Genomic DNA, 22,810 nt, shown 5'->3' with positions numbered 1-22,810 from the left:
TTTTTTTTTTTTTCTTCTAATGTAGCAACCATTAAACAAGAATAACCAATGTCTGCCCGTCTCCTTCGATCAGAAAAAAAAAAAAAAGCAGCCCTATATGATTACTTTTATTCAACTGGCAATATCACAAGGCCTGGAAGACCAGCTATTCATATCTAAATAACATAAACTTTAAGGAGCGAGTGGTTAAGGCTGCTGCGGTCTCTGTGAGGGACACATTGGCAATGAACTGTATGACACTTTTTCCTTGGGTTGCACGCCAGGCAACTCGTTTTTTTTTTTTTTTTTTTTTTTTCTCTTCAGTGGTCAAGTGAGCGGAGTTCTGAGGAGCTAAAAATATAAGCCTTTACGAGAACCGAAGACGACGCTTCTAGTGTGTGTGTGTGTGTGTGGCGGAGGTGACAATGAATCAGTAATGTTAGTTATGTTACCAGATTGTCAGTAATTCCTGGAGATCTGAAATTTTAATCTTTTGTCAGGATTTAAGAAATTAGTTATTGTAAAATGTTCTGAAATGTTGATCTGTGGGAGCCACATCCGTAAAAGTATTTCAAGGTCAGTAGTGGGCATTCAAAGAAAATTGGTGAAACCTGCTCCATCTACTCTGAATCCGCCAGAAGCAAGCCACCATAAGACTTTTTTTTTTTTTCTAAAGATTTCCTCACCCATCTTTTTTTTTTTTTTTTTTTCTTCCCCTTCCATGAATTTATCAAAAGTGCCAAGTAAAATAGAAGCTGCTGCAGCAACCTCCACACTCATCGCAAGCAGGACGACTAAGGTCTGGACAGGAAACTGAGGAAACATTGTTCGGAAAGTTTCTAGACTGTTTACAAACTCTTTGGAGACAGTTTGCAAATTGTCTGGAAGCATAAAAGATACAGTGATCGCAGGAAAAAAAAAAAAAATGTATGGCAAACCTGTTAGTTAGAGAATATACTTAGATTAAGTGGAAAAAAAATTACATCAATTATACGAAGAAGAGGAATACAGAAGTAAGAAAGAAACACGTGTGTGTGTGTGTGTGTGTGTGTGTTTTGTGGGAAGCCGTTGCAAAGACGATCTGGCAAATCATAAGTGCGCGCCGCTACCCAAACATACAGTTGGGTGACTGAATCTTCACAAAACAAAGAATAGAAGAGATAAGATAAAGGAGCAAATCGTAGCGCGCGAATAACCAACGGGAAAAAGGAAAAAAAGAAGTGCCGTCGTGCAGACAATGCCACCTTTCACTCAGCTGATCTGCGCTGCCAGAATAAGGCAGTGAGATGAAAACCTGACTCCACGTATAGTTACGGTTCGCAAACAACACAAAAAGCTGAAGATGACTCCTCAGCGCGACAGAGGAACAGACAGTGCTAGAACGTCCATTCCTGCGTTGTTATTCGACCAGTGCGTGAATTACATCGCGAGGCACATAAGCTGGGTAGACACACTGCAGGGCATCCCGGACATTATTGGAGAGCGTTTATGGAAGGGATGTGTTGAGAATGAAAGCTTCCTTGACAATGATGCTGACACTTGTCGCGGCCTCAAGCTGTTTGTTGACGCCTATGGTAGGAAATTTATGGAGTCCTTCAAATGCAAAGACCCATATCTTTTGAACGAGTACTCTGAATGTCTGACTGTCATGTGTGTGACAGTGACTCATCTAGACGTCAGTGGGTGTCAGCTCGGTAATAATAATTGCTTTTTGCGAGCAATTGTCAACATGAAGGATCTGAAAGTGCTCAACCTATCGAGGAATGAGTTGTCAGATAGTGGGTTTCGAATATTGCTTGCACGGCACAGGATGTTCCAGGAAGGCTTTCAAGCACTGCAGTCTTGTGATGTGTCTCAGAACATTGTGAGCTTAAAGACACTCAACACTTTCTTGCAAATGCCGGAATTAAGAAGTATATGTGTTTCTGTTGCTTCATCACTTAAGACAAAGGTGCCAAAATTTCTGCAGCAGTGGACAGCAAATATTAAAAAGTGCAGATTCAGAATCCTGCCTTTGGATCAAATGATTCCAAGCAGTGTTATTACTAAAGGACTGGGAGCTCAAGTTATTAGTGTCTGGGAGAGAAATGTTGTTGAATGGGGAGCTGCAAGACTGAGAAAGGCTGAACAAAAGAGCAAAAGCTTTTATGCACCCATCCTGAAACAGTGTAATAATCATGTCTTCAAACCAGAAACTGACAGTGAGGAGTTTGACACTTATGCATACACCCATGATAGTTTGTATAATTCTGCCGGCAGTTTGGGTAAGCCTCTAGCTGAACAACTGAATAAAGGAGAGAGTAATACCAAGAGAAAATGGGATGCATTTCAGGGAAGTCATAGTGTGGTGTTAACAGCATCAAAAAAGAAGAAAGAGCTTGATTCTGACATGGATTTGTTGAATTTATACCGATCATAGCCTAGCATTCACCACAGCCAGCAAGCTAATAATGTCTTGGGATGAGTTGTGTCTAAAGGTAGTTTTCGGTAAGTTTTTATTTTTGTTATAATTGTGATGGAGATATATAAGGAATGTTGTATTGGCATTAAGTGGTTTCTTAATGTAAAGAAATGTTGAACTCATTGTGAATGGCAACACACATGTATCTGCCCTGACTGAGGCCCCAGTGACCTCATACTGACATGTTAGTTTTATTACCTGTCACAGCATGTTACAAGTGGGCAGATATGTTATGTGTGATTATATTTACAGGATCCTTTCAGTAAGTAGGAAGTGTATAATTTACTAAAAAAAAAAAAAAAAAATGAATGCTAAGACCATGGTGATCTCAACCTGACACAATTCACTCATCACATCACCTGTGAGGTGATCCACCTGGTGGGGTATTTAAGCTCTTGTTTTAGGAAAGGTGTCAGTACTGCACCCTGGACACCATATAAGATTGATAGCACTACTGTACAGTGATAGAAAATAGTAGTGTTGAGGTTAGTAACACATGAAGTTATGAATGGCCTCTTGGAATAAAAACTATTCATAAGTAGATCACCAGATGAAGTTCATATTAGGTAGATAAAATTATTTGGATATCTGCATATATGAAGGTATTTGCTTCCTTAGGTATTTGTATCACACCACCTTTCATTCTCTGTTAAACTGATGTAGTGCTACTTACTGAATGCCTCTTCTTTCACAGTTTCCTGGTCTCATTGCATACAACATTTAAAAAACTGCAGTTGATCAGATGACATGCTGCGTTTCTCTAGGTAAGAAAGAATTGTATATTAGATGCATTTGATTTATAATTGTCCTTGGATTAATTCACTGTTTGCCTTACAGTGAGTGCATTACTAAAAAATAATTTATCATTCAGTGTTATGTGATATTGCTGATAAGTAACAGTTTATTTCTTGCCTATGTTGTGTAGCAGTTTTTTTTCTGTAAAAACATTACAATTTAGAAACTTGCCTTTTTTGGGGGATGTTATTTTTTTATTTATTTATTTATATATTTATTTATCTTATTTTATTTATTTATTTATTTATTTATTTATTTATTTATTTATTTATTTATTTATTTTCTCCCCAAATGTAAAATATTTAATTTGCTCCAGGTCCGTGTGAACTGCGTCAAGTGAGTAGCCTTGTATTCCACTTTTATGATTACATTAGTGCTTTTAGTACTTAACTTATGGATATGTAATGTGTTCTGCATCATTAGTTAGGTGGAGGCAGTAGACACCTGCCGAAATGATAATTACTCCCAGTGAGGTCTAAAGCACTGGATCAGGGGGTGCTGTGAACTTATCATTAAACCATGCTGTGACCTCACTGAACGTTTCCCTTTGCGTCTTACAACAAAAGGGGGCAGTCACAACTTGCCCTCCAAAGACAACTCTCTTCGTCCACACAAAACTACAAGCACCTAATAACACACACTCTTCACTCAAAATTTCAAAATTATCATGGCGACTCCTACACCAGCCTTGGAGTCCCCATCTGGGGAGGGGACCACAAAGGTTGGACTGCTTTTCTGACAACGACCCTAAGTGTCTTGACAACCCCCTCAACCTTTTCTTCATTAACTTCTGCAACATTTGCAGTCTAAGATCTAATTTTCAATCTGTAGAACACCACCTCTCCTCTTCTAAACCTCATCTTCTTTTCCTCACTGAAACTCAGGTGTCTGAGGCAACTGACAGTAGCCCCTTTTCTGTTCCCTCCTACTTTCTCTATCCTCATTTTCAATCCAAAGCTGGATGTTGCATTTATGTGCGCAATGACTTAACCTGCTCTCATGCCCATGCTCTTGAATCTTCCAAGTTTTCTCCCATTCCCATTTGGCTATAACTACAGAGCCACTCTCAAACTAAATTTATCTGTGCTGTATACCTCTCACCTAACTCCTCTGACAATAAGAAATTCTGTGACTACTTAACTTCCAAAGTGGAGCACATTCTGACTCTCTTCCCTTTTGCAGAGATCTCCTTTCTTGGAGACTTCAATGTTCACCACCAGCTTTGGCTTTCCACTCTCTTCAGTGACCATCCTGGTGAACTAGCCTTCAACTTTGCTATCCTCCATAATCTAGAGTAATTGGTGTAACACTCTACTTGTATTCCTGACCATCTTGGAGATACACCCAACATTCTTGACCTTTTCCTGACCTCTAATCCTTCTGCTTATGCTGTCACCCTCTCTTCTCTGTTGGGCTCCTCCAATCACAACCTCATATCTGTATCTTGTCCTATCACTCCAATCCCTCCCCATGATCCCCCCTAAGTGAAGGTGCCTCTAGCATTTTGCCTCTGCTAGTTGGGGGGACCTGAGGAAATATTTTGCTGAATTTCCTTGGAATGACTACTACTTCGTGTCAGAGACCCGTCTCTGTGTACTGAGCGCATGACAGAGGTGATAGTGTCTGGCATGGAGGCGTACATTCCTCACTCTTTTTCTCGATCTAGATCTTCTAAACCTTGGTTTAATAGAGCTTGTTCTTGTGCTATACATGATAGAGAGGTGGCCCATAAAAGGTACTTAAGCCTTCCTTCACCAGAATCTCATGCACTTTATATTTCTGCCCAGAAGCATGCCAAGTCTGTTCTCCAACTAGCCAAAAACTCCTTCATTAACAGAAAGTGTCAAAATCTTTTAAGATCTAACTCCCCTCGCGACTTCTGGCACCTAGCCAAAAATGTCTCCAATAACTTTACTTCTTCTTCTTTCCCTCCTTTATTTCAACTAGATGGCACTACTGCTATCACATCTATCTCTAAAGCTGAACTCTTCGCTCAAACTTTGCTAAAAACTATGTTGGATGATTCAGGGCTTATTCCTCTCTCTCCTCCACTCTCTGACTACTTCATGCTACCTATTAAAATTCTTCTCAATGATGTTTTCCATCCCCTCACTGGTCTAAACCCTTGGAAGGCTTATGGATCTGATGGGGTCCCTCCTATTGTTCTCCGAAACTGCGCCTCTGTGCTTGCACCTTGCCTAGTCAAACTCTTTCAGCTCTGTCTGTCAACATCTATCTTTCCCTTTTGCTGGAAGTTTGCCTACATTCAGCCTGTTCCTGAAAAGCATGACTGTTCTAATCCCACAAACTACTGTTCTATTGCTTTAATTTCTTGCCTATCTAAAGTTTTTGAATCTATCCTCAACAGGAAGATTCTTAAACATCTATCACTTCACAACCTTCTATCTGATTGCCAGTATGGGTTCTGTCAAGACTGCTCTACTGGTGATCTGGCTTTCCTTACTGAGCCTTGGTCATCCTCTTTTAGAGATTTTTGGTGAAACTTTTGCTGTTGCCTTAGACATTTCAAAAGCTTTTGACAGTCTGGCACAAAGCTTTGATTTCCAAACTACCCTCTTACGGCTTCTATCCTTCTCTGTGTAACTTCATCTTGTTTCCTTTCTGACCATTCTATTGCTGCTGTGGTAGATGGTCACTATTCTTCTCCTAAATCTATTAACAATGGTGTTCCTCAGGGTTCTGTCCTGTCACCCACTCTCTTCTTATTATTCATCAATGACCTTCTAAACCAAACTTCTTGTCCTATCCACTCCCATGCTGATGATACTATTCTGATATCAACCCTTGAGGAGGTAAATATTTCATGCAGGAAAGCCACAGAACGCCTGACTTCTGATCTTTCTAAAATTTCTGATTGGGGCAGAGCAAACTTGGTATTGTTCAGTGCCTCAAAAATTCAATTCCTCCGTCTATCAACTTGACACAACCTTCCAGACAACTATCCCCCCTTCTTCATTGACACTCAACTGTTCCCCTCTTCTACACTGAACATCATCAGTCTGTCCCTTACTTATAATCTTAACTGGAAACTTCACATCTCATCTCTAGCTAAAACAACTTCTATGAAGTTAAGTGTTCTGAGACATCTCTGCCAATTTTTCTAACCCTCCCAGCTGCTAACTCTGTACAAGGGCCTTATCCGTCCATTCATGGAGTATGCTTCACATGTCTGGGGGGGTTCCACTCATATCGCTCTTCTAGACAGGGTGGAATCAAAAGCTTTTCATCTCATCAACTCCTCTCCTCTAACTTACTGCCTTCAGCCTCTCTCTCATCACCACAATGTTGCATCTCTAGCTATCTTTTACTGCTATTTTCATGGTAATTGGTATTCTGATCTTGTTAACTGCATGCCTCCCCTCCTCCTGCAGCTTCGCTGCTCAAGACTTTCCTCTTTCTCTCACCACTATTCTGTCCACCTCTCTAATGCAAGAGTTAACCGGTATTCTCAATCATTCATCCCTTTGTCTGGTAAACTCTGGAACTCCATGCCTGCTTCTGTATTTCCATCTTCCTATAACTTGAATTCCTTCAAGAGGGAGGTATCAAGACACTTATCCTTCAATTTTTGACCACCACTTTGGATCCTTTTCTGGGACTGGCATCTCATTGGGCCTTTTTTTTTTATTGGATTTTTGTTGCCCATGGTCAGTATCCCTCCTACATAAAAACAAAAAAAAACTTTCCCTTTATTCTTAGTCCTGCTTTTTTTAATCCCAACACCAAACCCCATGTTCTGTCTCCTTACTAACTTTGTAAAAGCATTTTTTAAACATGGGGAAGGAGACAAGGCATGGTGTTAGGATAACCCAACATCAACAGCACTCTTTGCATAGGTTGGCAGCTCTGGAAGAGTCACATATGCCCACCAAAGCGATCAGCTGATAATTGTTTTACAGTTTTCCTGCTTAAGCACTCTACATTGAACAGTATATACTCGTATATATATATATATATATATATATATATATATATATATATATATATATATATATATATCACACACACACACACACACACACAGTAGAACCTTGGTTCACGAACTTAATCCATTCCTGGCCTTGGTTTGCAAACCAAATTATTCGTGAACAAAAAAATTTTTTTCAATTGAAATTAATGTAAATACAAGTGTGTGTGTGTGTTTGTGTGTGTGTGTGTGTGTGTGCTGATGCAACTGGGAATGTTGTATTATTAGTGTTGAATGTCAGCACTAACCAATGCTCAATTACTGATGAATGCAGGTAGTGGATGTGTGTCTATTACTTATTTTTTTACAGAGAGAGAGAGAGAGAGAGAGAGAGACAGTGTGTGTGTGTGTGTGTGTGTGTGTGTGTGTGTGTGTGTGTGTGTGTGTGTGTGTGTGATTCACCCACGTGTGCAAACACACAGCTGCCTATTAATCTCTTTTCTGACAACTTCACCTTCCCATCCCTCCCCACTTATTCTTCCTTTAATTTCCTTCTTTACTTCAATAGTAATACACTTAGGCTTCTTACTGCTATTATCACTAACGGTTTTGCCCTTCTTAGGTGGCATAATGGAGGCTAAAATAGCACAAAAAAGGGAAACAAGGAAAAAAATTAATGTTTTTGAACACAGCACTCTCACAGTATTTATGCCATATGTGGCAACACACAACTGAGCTTGAGGTTTCATGGATTGTGGATACCCTAGAGCATAGTTTATGAACCAAGCTAAAATTTGGTCCCAAAACTAGTTCGTGAAGTAATTTCTTCGTGATCTGGAGAATTTGTGAACTGCTTTATATATATATATATATATATACGAGTATATATATATATATATATATATATATATATATATATTTATTTATTTATTTATTTATTTATTTATTTATTTATTTATTTATTTATTTATTTATGTCTGTTTATTTGTGTATAATTTTTCTATTTGCAGTTGGGGCTGTACATTGTTTAATCTCTGGTAGTTGGAATGTACAAGCAGATGAGAGCCTGCGCCTCAGAGAGGCATGTGAACAGATTTTACTGGTCTCTGGAAACAACTCTGGGAAGCCTCCACAAGATCAAGGAGTTCTGGATATGCTGCAAATGTATGCAATGGAATAATGGTTTTCAAGAGTTTTCAAAACTATACTAGAAATGTTTCTTAGTTGCCAACTACAGTGGTCCCTCAGTATATGTCCTTAATATGTTCCAAATCCTTGGACTTATAGTCAGCAAACGCTGATCTTGTATTGGGGCTACAAGGGCTACTCTTACTTAAGGCCTCTCAGCAAGCATAAAAAATGGGCTGGGATAAATTGACTTATTGACACAAGTGCATCTCTCCTCTTCACTCATGCCCATAGCAACAATGACCAGTATTAATTACCAGTGTCAGTATTCATTGTGTGTTTGGTGATGCGTAATCGACTTTTTTCTCAGTTTGAAACACATTTTGTTCTGTTATTTTGTGGTGTTTGTAGTGATGAGTGTGAGACAAGCAAATCACAGTGATATCATTCAATCATAGATCTTCACATGTCAGGCTTGAATGGTGTCGATGTAGCAAAACATGTGAATTAGAATATGCGAAACTTCCACAACCTCACACGAAAATTCATCAAGTGAGGCAGTGAGGAATTGTCTTTACACAGGCACAGCAGTGGCATCCCTGTTGCTTCCCTTCAGCTGCCATGCTGTAAGAGTTGGAATAGAGTCCAGCTTCCTTTGTAGAGTAGCTAGAAGCTGTGGGGTAATGATATAAGGATGCCACCACCCTGTTTGTGAAAAGACAATTCTTTATTGCCTCCCCTGACCAATTTTCATAGGTTCTGCAAGTTTCACGTTTTAAATCCACCTATTTTGCTACGTTGATGTCATTTAAGCCAGACATTTGAAGATCTATAATTGAATGATATCACCGTGATTTGTCTGCTCTGCATTCGTCATTACAGGCACCACAGCAGGAATAGAACATAATGTGTTTCACTTTGAGAACAGAGCCGATCATGCGTCACTAAAGTGACCTACATAATACTGGTCATTGCTGCTATGGGCGTGAGTGAGGAGGAGAGATACAAATGTTCCAGCCCATTTTTTTATGCTTGCTAGGAGGCCTTAAGTAAAATGTGCTCTCCAAGTAGCCTGTGTCACCATGACACAAGATTGGCATTTGCTGACTGTATATCAAACAGGACATATACCAAACAAATTTTTCCCATAAGAAATAAAGGGAAAATGATTAATACATTCCCATGAAAAAAAATTCATTTGTTATTGGCATATTATACAGTACATTGATGGGATTGTGTAAAATAATTTAAACACTGCTTAATACTAAAATACATACCACATTTAATGGCATATAAGATGCACAGGCATATAAGACACACCCATTTCAGCAGGGCATATTCAGGAAAAAAGTTTTTTTATGTATTTAAGCATGTAATGTTCAAAACATGCTAGCCGTACAGCTGAACAAAAAGCAAGCAATCATAAAAGTAAAAATATCCTGCATGATTGCAGTAATTAAACAGACATAGTGGCCTAGTCACGGAGGCAAGATGAAGAACGCAGCCCAGTTGCCGAGATGTCAGCAACACACTTGGCGCATCACCGAACAGGACCGCGTTTTCATTTTCAACATTTCCTTACATCATATTATGTTTGAAAAATATGATATAGCACTTGCCTATAATACGGTCGTGTAAATCTTCGGGTGTACAGGTGAAGGAAATTTCAAAATTAAATCTATGGGAGGCCTCACATTTGCATATAAGACGCAGGGTAATTTTTTGAGGCATTTTTATGAAAAAGGTGTGTTTTATATGCTGTCAAATATAGTAAATACAAAAGCAATTAGATGAAATCAATGAAAATTTAACCTCATTTTACCTTGCTGAAAAGAGTTGAGTGCCTACTAGGATGGTGCTGAGAAAGGAGGAGATGTTATTGTTTGGAAGGGGAGTCCTGCCAACCTAGCAACACTGCTCATGGGCAGTCATGACTTTGTCTTGAGAGAAGTAAACAAGGGAAGCGTGCAGTGTCGTGACTCATTTTGACCCATACAAGTTCTAGCACTTGAGTTGCATTCCAAACAAAGGTCATATACCAAGCATATTTTTTCATGTCCAAACAGGATGTATACAAAGTTGGACTTATTCCAAAGTGGACATATATTGAGGTACCACTGTACTATAGTTAGTTTGGAATCAGGTTATTAAGCCTGTGCTATGGAGTCTTCTGCTTGTGGTTACTAGATTAATTTACAAGAGTATCAAAATCAATCTGGAAAAAGTGGTGGTAATATTCTAGAGTCCTTTCCAACCAATATTATTGGTTATTTTAATTCTATTCTTTTGCAGATATGTTTGAATAGATGTAATGCGTAACAGTTGGGGGAAAATGCCACCAGTAAATTTATGTAAGTGCACTCATCAAAAATCAAGTTTTTTCTTATATACTCCTCACACACACATGTAAAGAAGCAGAAATTCATTAAAAAAACATTAACTAAACCTAACCTAACCTAACTAAATCTAACTTAACCAAACTAACCTAATTAAATCTAACCTAACCTGACTAAACCTAACCTACCTTGACAGTAAATTTGATTAAGATTAATATCTCAGGAACGAACAATTTGCAGTGGTAAAGATAAACGCCACTGTGTTATGTATGACCCAAGTACTTCACTGAGAACAGTATTTTTTTTTTGCTGTGAGATGGGTTCACTTGTATAATAATACCATGTCACCTTCCCTATAACCTTAGGTGTGTCTGCAAAAGAATGGAACTAAAACAATCATTAATAATGGTGGGAAAGGTTACTAGAATATTACCATTGTGGCTTCATATTGAAATTGGTGAGATGCATGTACGTACTAGCTAATAATAACCAACTTGCTAGCCACCATGTAGCCTAGAATCTTCTACACCTGTGTCATATTATAGCCTATCCTGTTTTTGTTTGCCAATCCAGTCAAAAATTTCACATTCTTAATATGATATGCTATATACAGTTAAATAAATATGATTTTTTTTCCACCTACTAGGTAATTCTGTTTGCTAGCCCAAGTTTGATAAAGCCCATTTAGAGCATATAACATGTTTCTGATCATGAATAACTAAAACTTAATATTTTATGTATTAAAAAATACTTAAATGTTGCAATAATCATGTAAAGATGCTGTAAACCTCGGAGAGGTGATGGAACTCGACAGCTCTTTCAATCTGGCGAGTGATCTGCACAGTGTAAATGAACCATAACTCGTGTGTGTTAAAGTGCCCGAACGTGTGCATTTATAAACACCTCAGTGTCTTTCTTACGATGATGGACAGTTTTCCTTTAGCACAGAAGTGTATTGATATATTATCATAATTTTGACATAACTTTCAGTCACAAATTAATCATGAATATCATTGGTTTAAGGAACCTGTAGTGTTTCCATTGAGTTGACTTGATCACCATGGTTTAAAAAATGAGATCTACTAAGAATCAGCTGCATAGGTATTAGTAAATAATAACACCATATTTTAAAAAATCAGGCCTTAGATTATTGCACTACTGGATAAAACCATGACTATATTTTGTTGTATTTCATCACATTAATTTTACTGCTTTTATCAGGCCTGTGTTCAGAAAGAAATAGAAGTAATAAGAGTCCGATATTCATGTTTGGAAAAAAAATGTTAAAAAAGAACAACCGCCCACTGGGTTTTTTTTTTTTTTTTTTTTTTTTTTTTTTTTTTTTTTTTTTTTGAGATTTGATATTTTTGGAGGGTGTATTTATTTTCTTGTCTATTCATTTTATATATATATATATATATATATATATATATATATATATATATATATATATATATATATATATATATATATATATATATATATATATATATATATATATATATATATATATATATATATATATATATATATATATATATATATATATATATATATATATATATATATATATATATATATATATATATATATATATATATATATATATATATATATATATATATATATATATATATATATATATATATATATATATATATATATATATATATAACCCACTTAGACTGCTTTTTTTTTGTGGGTTTTTTTAATTTTTAATTTTTTCCTTATTTTCATTATTATTATTATTATTATTATTATTATTATTATTATTATTATTATTATTTTTTTTTTTTTTTATGTAGGAGGGACAATGGCCAAGGGCAACAAAAATCCAATAAAAAAAAATGCCCACTGAAATGCCAGTCCCACAAAAGGGTCCAAAGCAGTAGTCAAAAATTGAAGAATAAGTGTCTTGAAACCTCCCTCTTGAAGGAATTCAAGTCATATTAAGGTGGAAATACAGAAGCAGGCAGGGAGTTCCAGAGTTTACCAGAGAAAGGGATGAATGATTGAGACTAATGGTTAACTCTTGTGTTAGAGAGATGGACAGAATAGGGGTGAGAGAAAGAAGAAAGTCTTGTGCAGCGAGGCCGCGGGAGGAGGGGAGGCATGCAGTTAGCAAGATCAGAAGAACAGTTAGCATGAAAATAGCGGTAGAAGACAGCTAGAGATGCAACATTGCAGCGATGAGAGAGAGGCTGAAGACAGTTAGTTAGAGGAGAGGAGTTGATGAGACAAAAAACTTTTGATTCCACCCTGTCTAGAAGAGCAGTTTGAGTAGAACCCCCCCTCCCCCCCAGACATGTGAAGCATACTTCATACATGGACGAATAAGGCCCTTGTACAGAGTTAGCAGGTGGGAGGGTGAGAAAAACTGGCGGAGACGTCTCACAACGTGTAACTTCATAGAAGCTATTTTAGCTAGAGATGAGATGTGAAGTTTCCAGTTCAGATTATAAGTAAAAGACAGACCAAGGATGTTCAGTGGAGAAGAGGGGGACAGTTGAGTGTCACTGAAGAAGAGGGGATAGTTATCTGGAAGGTTGTGTCGAGTTAATAGAGGGAGGAATTGAGTTTTTGAGGCATTGAACAATACCAAGTTTGCTCTGCCCCAATCAGAAATTTTAGAAAGATCAGAAGTCAAGCATTCTGTGGCTTCCCTGCATGAAATGTTTACTTCCTGAAGGGTTGGATGTCTATGAAAAGATGTGGAAAAGTGCAGGGTGGTATCATCAGCGTAGGAGTGGATAGGACAAGAAGTTTGGTTTATAAGATCATTAATGAATAATAAGAAGAGAGTGGGTGACAGGACAGAACCCTGAGGAACACCACTGTTAATAGATTTAGGAGAAGAACAGTGACCGTCTACCACAGCAGCAATAGAACGGTCAGAAAGGAAACTTGAGATGAAGTTACAGAGAGAAGGATAGAAGCTGTAGGATGGTAGTTTGGAAATCAAAGCTTTGTGCCAGACTATCAAAAGCTTTTGATATGTCCAAGGCAACAGCAAAAGTTTGAACAAAATCTCTAAAAGATGATGACCAAGACTCAGTAACGAAAGCCAGAAGATCACCAGTAGAGCGACCTTGACGGAACCAATACTGGTGATCAGATAGAAGGTTGTGAAGTGATAGATGTTTAAGAATCTTCCTGTTGAGGATAATGCCAACCCTGCTGATATTTCTGCAATTTTGTCGTTTAGAATCAACAAGCTTGTGGATGAAATATAGGAAATTACTTAATAGTTATGAATTATAGAAGCATGGTATTCATTAAGCTGGTACTCAGAAATAATTTTGTGGTATTTATAATAAAAAAAAAATTTAGCCCTGGTGTGGTGATAACTGAACTACAGAAATGTGGAGACCTTGGACCTGAGGCATATTTTGCTGTAAGTGCGTAATGGCTTTGTTGAGTGCATGGGATGAGGAATGTAGGAGATACCACATTTGACCAGTAGCTAGGATAGGAAAATAAGATTATAATTGGAGAAGTCTAAAAAGAGAGAACAGTATATTATATGGCAAGAGATGCTAGGAAAGGATCTTGAATGCTGAGTGTATTGATAGGGCATGGCACTGTTTACTGCCTTAGGCCATGAAGAATAGCAGAAATGAAGGCTTGTTCACCAGGTTGGTCAGATAAAGATGATGATGGTGTAAGCTAGTGGTGAACATTGTAATCCCAACAGTGGAGATTTCTGCCATAGGAATATTAATCAAGATGTATTTCATTTTGGAAGTCATGTAATAAAAAAATTTCTATGGTTAGAGTTGTATAAAAGATAAATAGCACAGGTATATTTAGTAGCAGCTCTATTATTATTTTTCATTTATGTACAGACAGCTCCCCACTTGATGAAGCAGCTCTCTTATCTAACAAAAGTGACATCTATTGTCTTTTTTTTTTTTTTTTTTGAGACAGCTGTCAATGTCTAGAACTGCCTTTGACATATATCTTAGGCCTGCCTTCTTCCTCTCCCCCTTCACATACCCCTTCCCATCCCTCTGCCCATTCCTCATGCTTCTCAAACATCCTTCACCCTCCCCCCATCTCTCTCTCTCTCTCTCTCTCTCTCTCTCTCTCTCTCTCTCTCTCTCTCTCTCTCTCTCTCTCTCTCTCTCTCTCTCTCTCTCTCTCTCTCTCTCTCTCTCTCTCTCTCTCTCTCTCTCTCTCTCTCTCTCTCTCTCTCTCTCTCTCTCTCTCTCTCTCTCTCTCTCTCTCTCTCTCTCTCTCTCTCTCTCCCTCCCTCCCTCCCTCCCTCCCTCCCTCCCTCCCTCCCTCCCTCTCTCTCTCTCTCTCTCTCTCTCTCTCTCTCTCTCTCTCTCTCTCTCTCTCTCTCTCTCTCTCTCTCTCTCTCTCTCTCTCTCTCTCTCTCTCTCTCTCTCTCTAAACAGGTGAAGTAAAGCGACGATGAATGACCAACGCACACAGTGTGCTTACCTTGGAATACAATTTACTCGTTTGTTTACTTTTGGCACATGAGCCCTTGTTGCACCCAGCTACTCATATATTGTTCAGCTTTATGGGGAGGTGCACACAAAACCTTAACTGACAGCTTATTTGTAACCCAGAAGAAAATAGTATGAATTATGTTTTTTAAGAATCACAATGATCACATGAATTGTATTTTCAAAGACTTTAAATTGTTAAAACTCCCAGATGTTATATACCTATATACACTTTTTATTTATATATAAATCCATGTACTCTAACTATAGACATTGACTTCACATCTCTACCCAGCAATATAACTTGTAGACAACACAATTTATGTATATCACTGTGCAGAACATCACATGCTCAACAGAGGAAGTAGGGATTGAAATTCCTTGTCAGAAAAAATTATTCTCTGTCAGAACAAAAAACCTTTCAAGTCTAAAATAATGAAGAATATTATCAATAAGTGTAATGATGTGTTGTAATTTTCTTTTTTGATTTATCAGTTTAATTTTTGTTTGTAATACCCTATTGTCAATCATTATTTTGTGTACTAATTTCATAGAATATTTTGTTAATGCAAATTTCTATTAGATGTAGTAGTATGTATAGTGTAGCCTTAATTACACTGGCATAGATTTACTATAACATTTGTTTTTATGGCCAAACCATCCTTTGCTGTGTTTTTTCAAACTAATTTTAGGTCTTTTTAAAGGACCTAGCCTTAAGACATGGACAGTGGAACCTCAGTTGCCGAAAGCCTCCCTTTTCTAACAAATTAATTTTCGAACAAAATTTTTAACTCATTGTTACTTTAGTTGCAGTATCATAATTTGGTTTTCAAACAAAGTTACTTTTTTTTTTTTTTTTTTTTTTTTTTTTTTTATGTAGGAAGGATACTGGCCAAGGGCAACAAAAATCTAATAAAAAAAAATGCCCACTGAAATGCCAGTCCCTAAAAGGGTCAAAGCAGTGGTCAAAAATTGGTGGATAAGTGTCTTGAAACCTCCCTCTTGAAGGAATTCAAGTCATAGGAAGGTGGAAATACAGAAGCAGGCAAGAAGTTCCAGAGTTTACCAGAGAAAGGGATGAATGATTGAGAATACTGGTTAACTCTTGCGTTAGAGAGGTGGACAGAATAGGAGTGAGAGAAAGAAGAAAGTCTTGTGCAGCGAGGCCGCGGAAGGAGGGGAGGCATGCAGTTAGCAAGATCAGAAGAGCAGTTAGCATGAAAATAGCGGTAGAAGACAGCTAGAGATGCAACATTGCGGCGGTGAGAGAGAGGCTGAAGACAGTCAGTTAGAGGAGAGGAGTTGATGAGACGAAAAGCTTTTGATTCCACCCTGTCTAGAACAGCAGTATGAGTGGAACCCCCCCAGACATGTGAAGCATACTCCATACATGGACGGATAAGGCCCTTGTACAGAGTTAGCAGCTGGGGGGGTGAGAAAAACTGGCGGAGACGTCTCAGAACACCTAACTTCATAGAAGCTGTTTTAGCTAGAGATGAGATGTGAAGTTTCCAGTTCAGATTATAGGTAAAGGACAGACCGAGGATGTTCAGTGTAGAAGAGGGGGACAGTTGAGTGTCATTGAAGAAGAGGGGATAGTTGTCTGGAAGATTGTGTCGAGTTGATAGATGGAGGAATTGAGTTTTTGAGGCATTGAACAATACCAAGTTTGCTCTGCCCCAATCAGAAATTTTAGAAAGATCAGAAGTCAGGCGTTCTGTGGCTTCCCTGCGTGATATGTTTACCTCCTGAAGGGTTGGACGTCTATGAAAAGACGTGGAAAAGTGCAGGGTGGTATCATCAGCATAGGAGTGGATAGGACAAGAAGTTTGGTTTAGAAGATCATTAATGAATAATAAGAAGAGAGTGGGTGACAGGACAGAACCCTGAGGAACACCACTGTTAATAGATTTAGGAGAAGAACAGTGACCGTCTACCACAGCAGCAATAGAACGGTCAGAAAGGAAACTTGAGATGAAGTTACAGAGAGAAGGATAGAAACCGTAGGAGGGTAGTTTGGAAATCAAAGCTTTGTGCCAGACTCTATCAAAGGCTTTTGATATGTCCAAGGCAACAGCAAAAGTTTCACCAAAGTCTCTAAAAGAGGATGACCAAGACTCAGTAAGGAAAGCCAGAAGATCACCAGTAGAGCGGCCTTGACGGAACCCATACTGGCGATCAGATAGAAGGTTGTGAAGTGATAGATGTTTAAGAATCTTCCTGTTGAGGATAGATTCAAAAACTTTAGATAAGCAGGAAATTAAAGCAATAGGACGGTAGTTTGAGGGATTAGAGCGGTCACCCTTTTTAGGAACAGGTTGAATGTAGGCAAACTTCCAGCAAGGAGGAAAGGTAGATGTTGACAGACAGAGCTGAAAGAGTTTGACTAGGCAAGGTGCAAGCACGGAGGCACAGTTTCGGAGAACAATAGGAGGGACCCCATCAGGTCCATAAGCCTTCTGAGGGTTTAGGCCAGCGAGGGCATGGAAAACATCATTACGAAGAATTTTAATACGAGGCATGAAGTAGTCAGAGGGTGGAGGAGAGGGAGGAACAAGCCCAGAATCGTCCAAGGTAGAGTTTTTAGCAAAGGTTTGAGCGAAGAGTTCAGCTTTAGAAATAGATGTGATAGCAGTGGTGCCATCTGGTTGAAGTAGAGGAGGGAAAGAAGAAGAAGCAAAGTTATTGGAGATATTTTTGGCTAGATGCCAGAAATCACGAGGGGAGTTAGATCTTGAAAGTTTTTGACATTTTCTGTTAATGAAGGAGTTTTTGGCTAGTTGGAGAACAGACTTGGCATGGTTCCGGGCAGAAATATAAAGTGCATGAGATTCTGGTGAAGGAAGGCTTAAGTACCTTTTGTGGGCCACCTCTCTATCATGTATAGCACGAGAACAAGCTGTGTTAAACCAAGGTTTAGAAGGTTTAGGACGAGAAAAAGAGTGAGGAATGTACGCCTCCATGCCAGACACTATCACCTCTGTTATGCGCTCAGCACACAAAGACGGGTCTCTGACACGGAAGCAGTAGTCATTCCAAGGAAAATCAGCAAAATACCGCCTCAGGTCCCCCCAACTAGCAGAGGCAAAACGCCAGAGGCACCTTCGCTTAGGGGGATCCTGAGGAGGGATTGGAGTGATAGGACAAGATAAAGATATGAGATTGTGATCGGAGGAGCCCAACGGAGAAGAAAGGGTGACAGCATAAGCAGAAGGATTAGAGGTCAGGAAAAGGTCAAGGATGTTGGGCGTATCTCCAAGACGGTCAGGAATACGAGTAGGGTGTTGCACCAATTGCTCTAGGTCATGGAGGATAGCAAAGTTGTAGGCTAGTTCACCAGGATGGTCAGTGAAGGGAGAGGAAAGCCAAAGCTGGTGGTGAACATTGAAGTCTCCAAGAATGGAGATCTCTGCAAAAGGGAAGAGGGTCAGAATGTGCTCCACTTTGGAAGTTAAGTAGTCAAAGAATTTCTTATAGTCAGAGGAGTTAGGAGAGAGGTATACAGCACAGATAAATTTAGTATGAGAATGACTCTGTAGTCGTAGCCAGATGGTGGAAAACTCGGAAGATTCAAGAGCGTGGGCACGAGAGCAGGTTAAGTCATTGCGCACATAAACGCAGCATCCAGCTTTGGATCGAAAATGAGGATAGAGAAAGTAGGAGGGAACAGAAAAGGGGCTACTGTCAGTTGCCTCAGACACCTGAGTTTCAGTGAGGAAAAGAAGATGATGTTTAGAAGAGGAGAGGTGGTGTTCTACAGATTGAAAATTAGATCTTAGACTGCGAATGTTGCAGAAGTTAATGAAGAAAAAGTTGAGGGGGGTGTCAAGACACTTAGGGTCGTCGACGGAAAGGCAGTCCGACCTGGGGACATTTATGGTCCCCTCCCCAGATGGGGACTCCGAGGCTGGTGTAGGAGTCGCCATGATTTTAAAATTTTTTGAGTGAAGGGTGTGTGTGTTATTAGGTGCTTGTAGTTTTGTGTGGAGGAAGAGAGTTGTCTTTAGAGGGCAGGCTGTGACTACCCCCTTGTGTTGTGAGACACAAAGGGAAACGTTCAGTGAGGTCACAGCTGGGTTTAATGATAAGTTCACAGCACCCCCTGAACAGTCCTTTAGACCTCACTGGGAGTAATTATCGTTTCGGCAGGTGTCTACTGCAGGTGTCTACTTGATTTCAAATATTACAAGACATAGCAAAAGCTGCCATTTATTACTAATTTATAGTTTCTATAGAGTAAAGATGACAGTTTGCACAACTATAAGCAGACAATATCAGCTATGAAGCCTCCAGACTCAAATACAACAACGAAAATTTCACCAGTAGTGTAAAATTGTATCTGCTACGATGGCGGTTCACATGCTAGCCTCTATTGCTGCAATTTCTCCACATAGAGTACTGTAAGTGTGGGAAGGTTAGGACAGCTCACCTGCTAGCCTGGTTTACACGTTAGGTGGAGGAGGGAATTGCACCAGTGGGAGGTCAGTGTGCTATGGCATGTTGGGCTATTGTGCTAGATGCCTTAAGTTCATTGCCATTGTCCATTGCCTCATTGTCTTCCTGAGACTTCCCACTCAGATCCATCCCACTCACACATTCTGCATGCCACCAGCTGTCACACAATGCACACTTAATTCTCACTTTTGCTCTTGTTTCACATTGACATTTTGCACAGAGTTTATTCATATCTTCAACAAAATCATCCAAGATTGGCTCATCCACACTGTCTGAAGAGTCTATCTCCTCACCTTTCTGCTTTTGGGAAGCAGACAGAAGTGCCCTGAACTGTTTTCATCCCTTTTTCTCTTCTCATTTCACTCTTTCCTTTCTTTTTCCTTCTGCTTTTTTTCTCCATTCTCCTTCTCTGTTTCAGCTTCTTGCTCCTTTACCTTTTTTCTATCCTCTTGTTTTCTTTTTCTTTCCATTTTCTCCCTCTCCTCCTCTTTTATCTTACTCTGTTTCTCTTCAATCATTTGCCGGTACTCAACACCACTTATTGAGAATGGCAATGCTGCAGTGGTCTTTTTCAATTCCTTTTTATTCTGGAAAGAGGGTGGTGTGAAGTAGCTGTCATTTGTTTTGGAATTTTGGCATGTGGAAGGCAGGGACTGTGGGGCAAACTGGAATGTGGAAGGCAGGAACTGTTGGGCAGGTTGGGATGTGGAAGGCAGGGACTGTGGGGCAAGCTGGAATGTGGAAGGCAGGAACTGTTGGGCAGGCTGGGATGTGGAAGGCAGGGACTGTGGGGCAGGCTGGGATGTGGAAGGCAGGAACTGTTGGGCAGGCTGGGATGTGGAAAGCAGGGACTGTTGGGCAGGCTGGGATGTGGAAGGCAGGGACTGTGGGCCAGGCTGGGATGTGGAAGGCAGGGACTGTGGGACAGACTGGGATGTGGAAGGCAGGGACTGTTGGGTAGGCTGGGATGTGGAAGGCAGGGACTGTTGGGCAGGCTGGGATGTGGAAGGCAGGGACTGTTGGGCAGGCTGGGATGTGGAAGGCAGGGACTGTGGGGCAGACTGGAATGTGGAAGGCAGGGACTGTGAGGTAGGCTTTGATGTGGAAGGCAGAGACTGTGGGACAAACTGGGATGTGGAAGGCAGGGACTGTGGGGCAGGCTGTAAGGTTTTCTCCAACACCTTCCATTCTTCTTAAAGAGTGGGTCCTCCATGTTGTACAGCTCCTCGTACTGCTTCATGAATTTCAGAGCTATTTCTTCCCCTAGCGAGTGGTTAAACTTTATCACCTTAAAAATGTTGGAGAATGCTGAGGGAGTGGGAGTTCCTTGTTTTGGCCTTGAGACCTTGGGTTCAGCTGCTTGTGATGCAGAAGGAAGAGAGGTTGAGGTTGCTGGGGTACAGGCAGGGAGAACTGTGGTGCCTGAAGATGTGAGTTGGGGGAAGTGATTGGAGCAGCACTGGAGAAACTGCAGCTTGGCTTTAGCTTGTTGGAGTTGAGCACAACCTTAGGGTTAAAAGGATAGATCCTGGATTTTACAAATCCCTTGAAGGTGAGCTCTGGCTGTGCTGTGGTGTCTCAAGCTTTTTTCAGTGTGCGGGCAAACGTACGCATGATGACACTCTCTCCAGTCTGGTACTGAATCTTTCTGATGGCTTCACTCCATACTAGTTTGATTGCCCTGAAGAAAGCTAGATCCAGTGGCTGGATGAGGTGAATGATGTGCGCCTTTAGGCAGTAGAGGATGACGCTATTCTCATTACACAGGGCACTGACAGAGTGATAGCTAGAATGGCCATCCACTAACAGCACCACTGGTTGCTTTTCTCCCAATTTGGGAATGAAGATGTCCCTCAAAAAGCTAAGAAACACCACCTCAGTGATCCACCCATTTGGAGTTTTCTGGAAAAAAGCCTCTTCAAACTCTTCCAACACATTGAAGCGAGGATCCCTGGTGTAGAGGAAGATCAGCAGCGGTGGAAGGTACTGCCCAATGGCAGAGGAACAGGCCAACATTGTCACCTGCTGCCATGTGCCACTTGCAATGGAGTAGACGTGTTTCACTCCTGTCATGATGATTTTCTTTGTCTTTGGACAAATGTTAAAACCACTTGCATCAACATGGAAAATCCAGTCACGAGAGGTCAACAAAGCTGGATTGATGGTGTTCAGGTAATGTTTCATATGCTGAAACCATTCAGCTAGAGCATCCTTTGTCACAGTTTTTTTTTATGTAGGAGGGACACCAGCCAAGGGCAACAAATATCTAATAAAAAAAAGCCCACTGAGATGCTGGTCCTGAATAGGGTCTGAAGTGGTGGTAAAAAATTGAAGGATAAGTGTCTTGAAACCTCCGTCTTCAAGGAGTTCAAATCATAGGAAGGTGGAAATACAGAAGCAGGAAGGGAATTCCAGAGTTTACCAGAGAAGGGGATGAATGATTGGGAATACTGGTTAACTCTTGCTTTAGAGAGGTGGAAAGAATAGGGGTGAGAGAAAGAAGAAAGTCTTGTGCAGTGAGGCCATTGGAGGATGGGATGCATGCAGTTAGCAAGATCAGAATAGCAATTAGCATGAAAATAGTGGTAGAAGATAGCAAGAGATGCAACATTCTGGCAATGAGAAAGAGGCTGAAGACAGTCAGTTAGAGGAGAGGAGTTGATGAGATGAAAAGCTTGATTCCACCCTGTCTAGAAGAGTGGTATGAGCGGAACCCTCCCAGGCATGTGAGGCATACTCCATACATGGACAGATAAGGCCCTTGTATAGAGTTAGCAGCTGGGTGGGTGAGAAAAGCTGGCGGAGACATCTCGGAACGCCTAATTTCATAGAAGCTGTTTTAGCTAAGGATGAGATGTGAAATTTCCAGTTTAAATTATAAGAAAAGGACAGACTGAGGATATTCAGTGTAGAAGAGGGGGCCAATTGAGTGTCAATGAAGAAGAGGGGATAGTTGTCTGGAATGTGTCGAGTTGAGAGATGGAGAAATTGAGTTTTTGAGGCATTGAACAATAGTAAATTTGCTCTGCCCCAATCAGAAATTTTAGAGAGATCAGAAGTCAGGTGTTCTGTGGCCTCCGTGCATGAACATTTACTTCCTAAAGGGTTGAATGTCTGAAAAGACATGGAAAAGTGCAGGGTGGTATCATTAGTGTAGGATTGGATAGGGCAAGAAGTTTGGTTAAGAAGATCATTGATGAATAATAGAGAGAGAATGAGTGACAGGACAGAATCCTGAGGAACACCACTGTTAATAGATTTAGGAGAAGAACAG

At 40.0% G+C, this 22,810-nt stretch overlaps 2 protein-coding genes across 6 annotated transcripts in view; one reads left to right on the top strand and one right to left on the bottom strand.

Moving 5' to 3' along the window:
* LOC135099811 (uncharacterized) overlaps positions 1–10,771 on the top strand; it is a 30,655-nt gene extending 19,884 nt beyond the window's left edge. Inside the window, exons 1-5 of one of the 5 annotated variants that reach the window (XM_064002366.1) lie at positions 920–2,466; positions 3,135–3,204; positions 3,552–3,571; positions 8,174–8,327; positions 10,584–10,771. In XM_064002366.1, coding sequence (XP_063858436.1) covers positions 1,322–2,398 — 1,077 coding nt within the window. In that variant the 5' untranslated portion in view covers positions 920–1,321 and the 3' untranslated portion in view covers positions 2,399–2,466; positions 3,135–3,204; positions 3,552–3,571; positions 8,174–8,327; positions 10,584–10,771. Of the gene's footprint in view, positions 1–919; positions 2,467–3,134; positions 3,205–3,551; positions 3,572–8,173 lie in introns of those variants that run through there. The other 4 variants (XM_064002364.1, XR_010268393.1, XM_064002365.1 and 1 more) reach the window with 4 other exon arrangements.
* An 8,792-nt stretch (positions 10,772–19,563) lies between these two features.
* On the bottom strand, positions 19,564–21,609 carry LOC135100141 (uncharacterized). The gene is made up of 4 exons (XM_064003105.1): positions 21,147–21,609; positions 20,825–21,021; positions 20,036–20,663; positions 19,564–19,679 (listed from the first exon to the last, which is right to left on the bottom strand). Exons 1-4 carry the CDS (start codon positions 21,607–21,609, stop codon positions 19,564–19,566), a joined length of 1,404 nt encoding a protein of 467 aa, XP_063859175.1.
* Positions 21,610–22,810: the final 1,201 nt, after the last annotated feature.

This window comes from Scylla paramamosain, chromosome 4 (genome assembly GCF_035594125.1).
Source record: "Scylla paramamosain isolate STU-SP2022 chromosome 4, ASM3559412v1, whole genome shotgun sequence".
Classification (NCBI taxonomy): domain Eukaryota; kingdom Metazoa; phylum Arthropoda; class Malacostraca; order Decapoda; family Portunidae; genus Scylla; species Scylla paramamosain.
The sequence above is the reverse complement of the archived record's forward strand: the minus strand, read 5'-3'. Positions and strand labels throughout refer to the sequence as shown.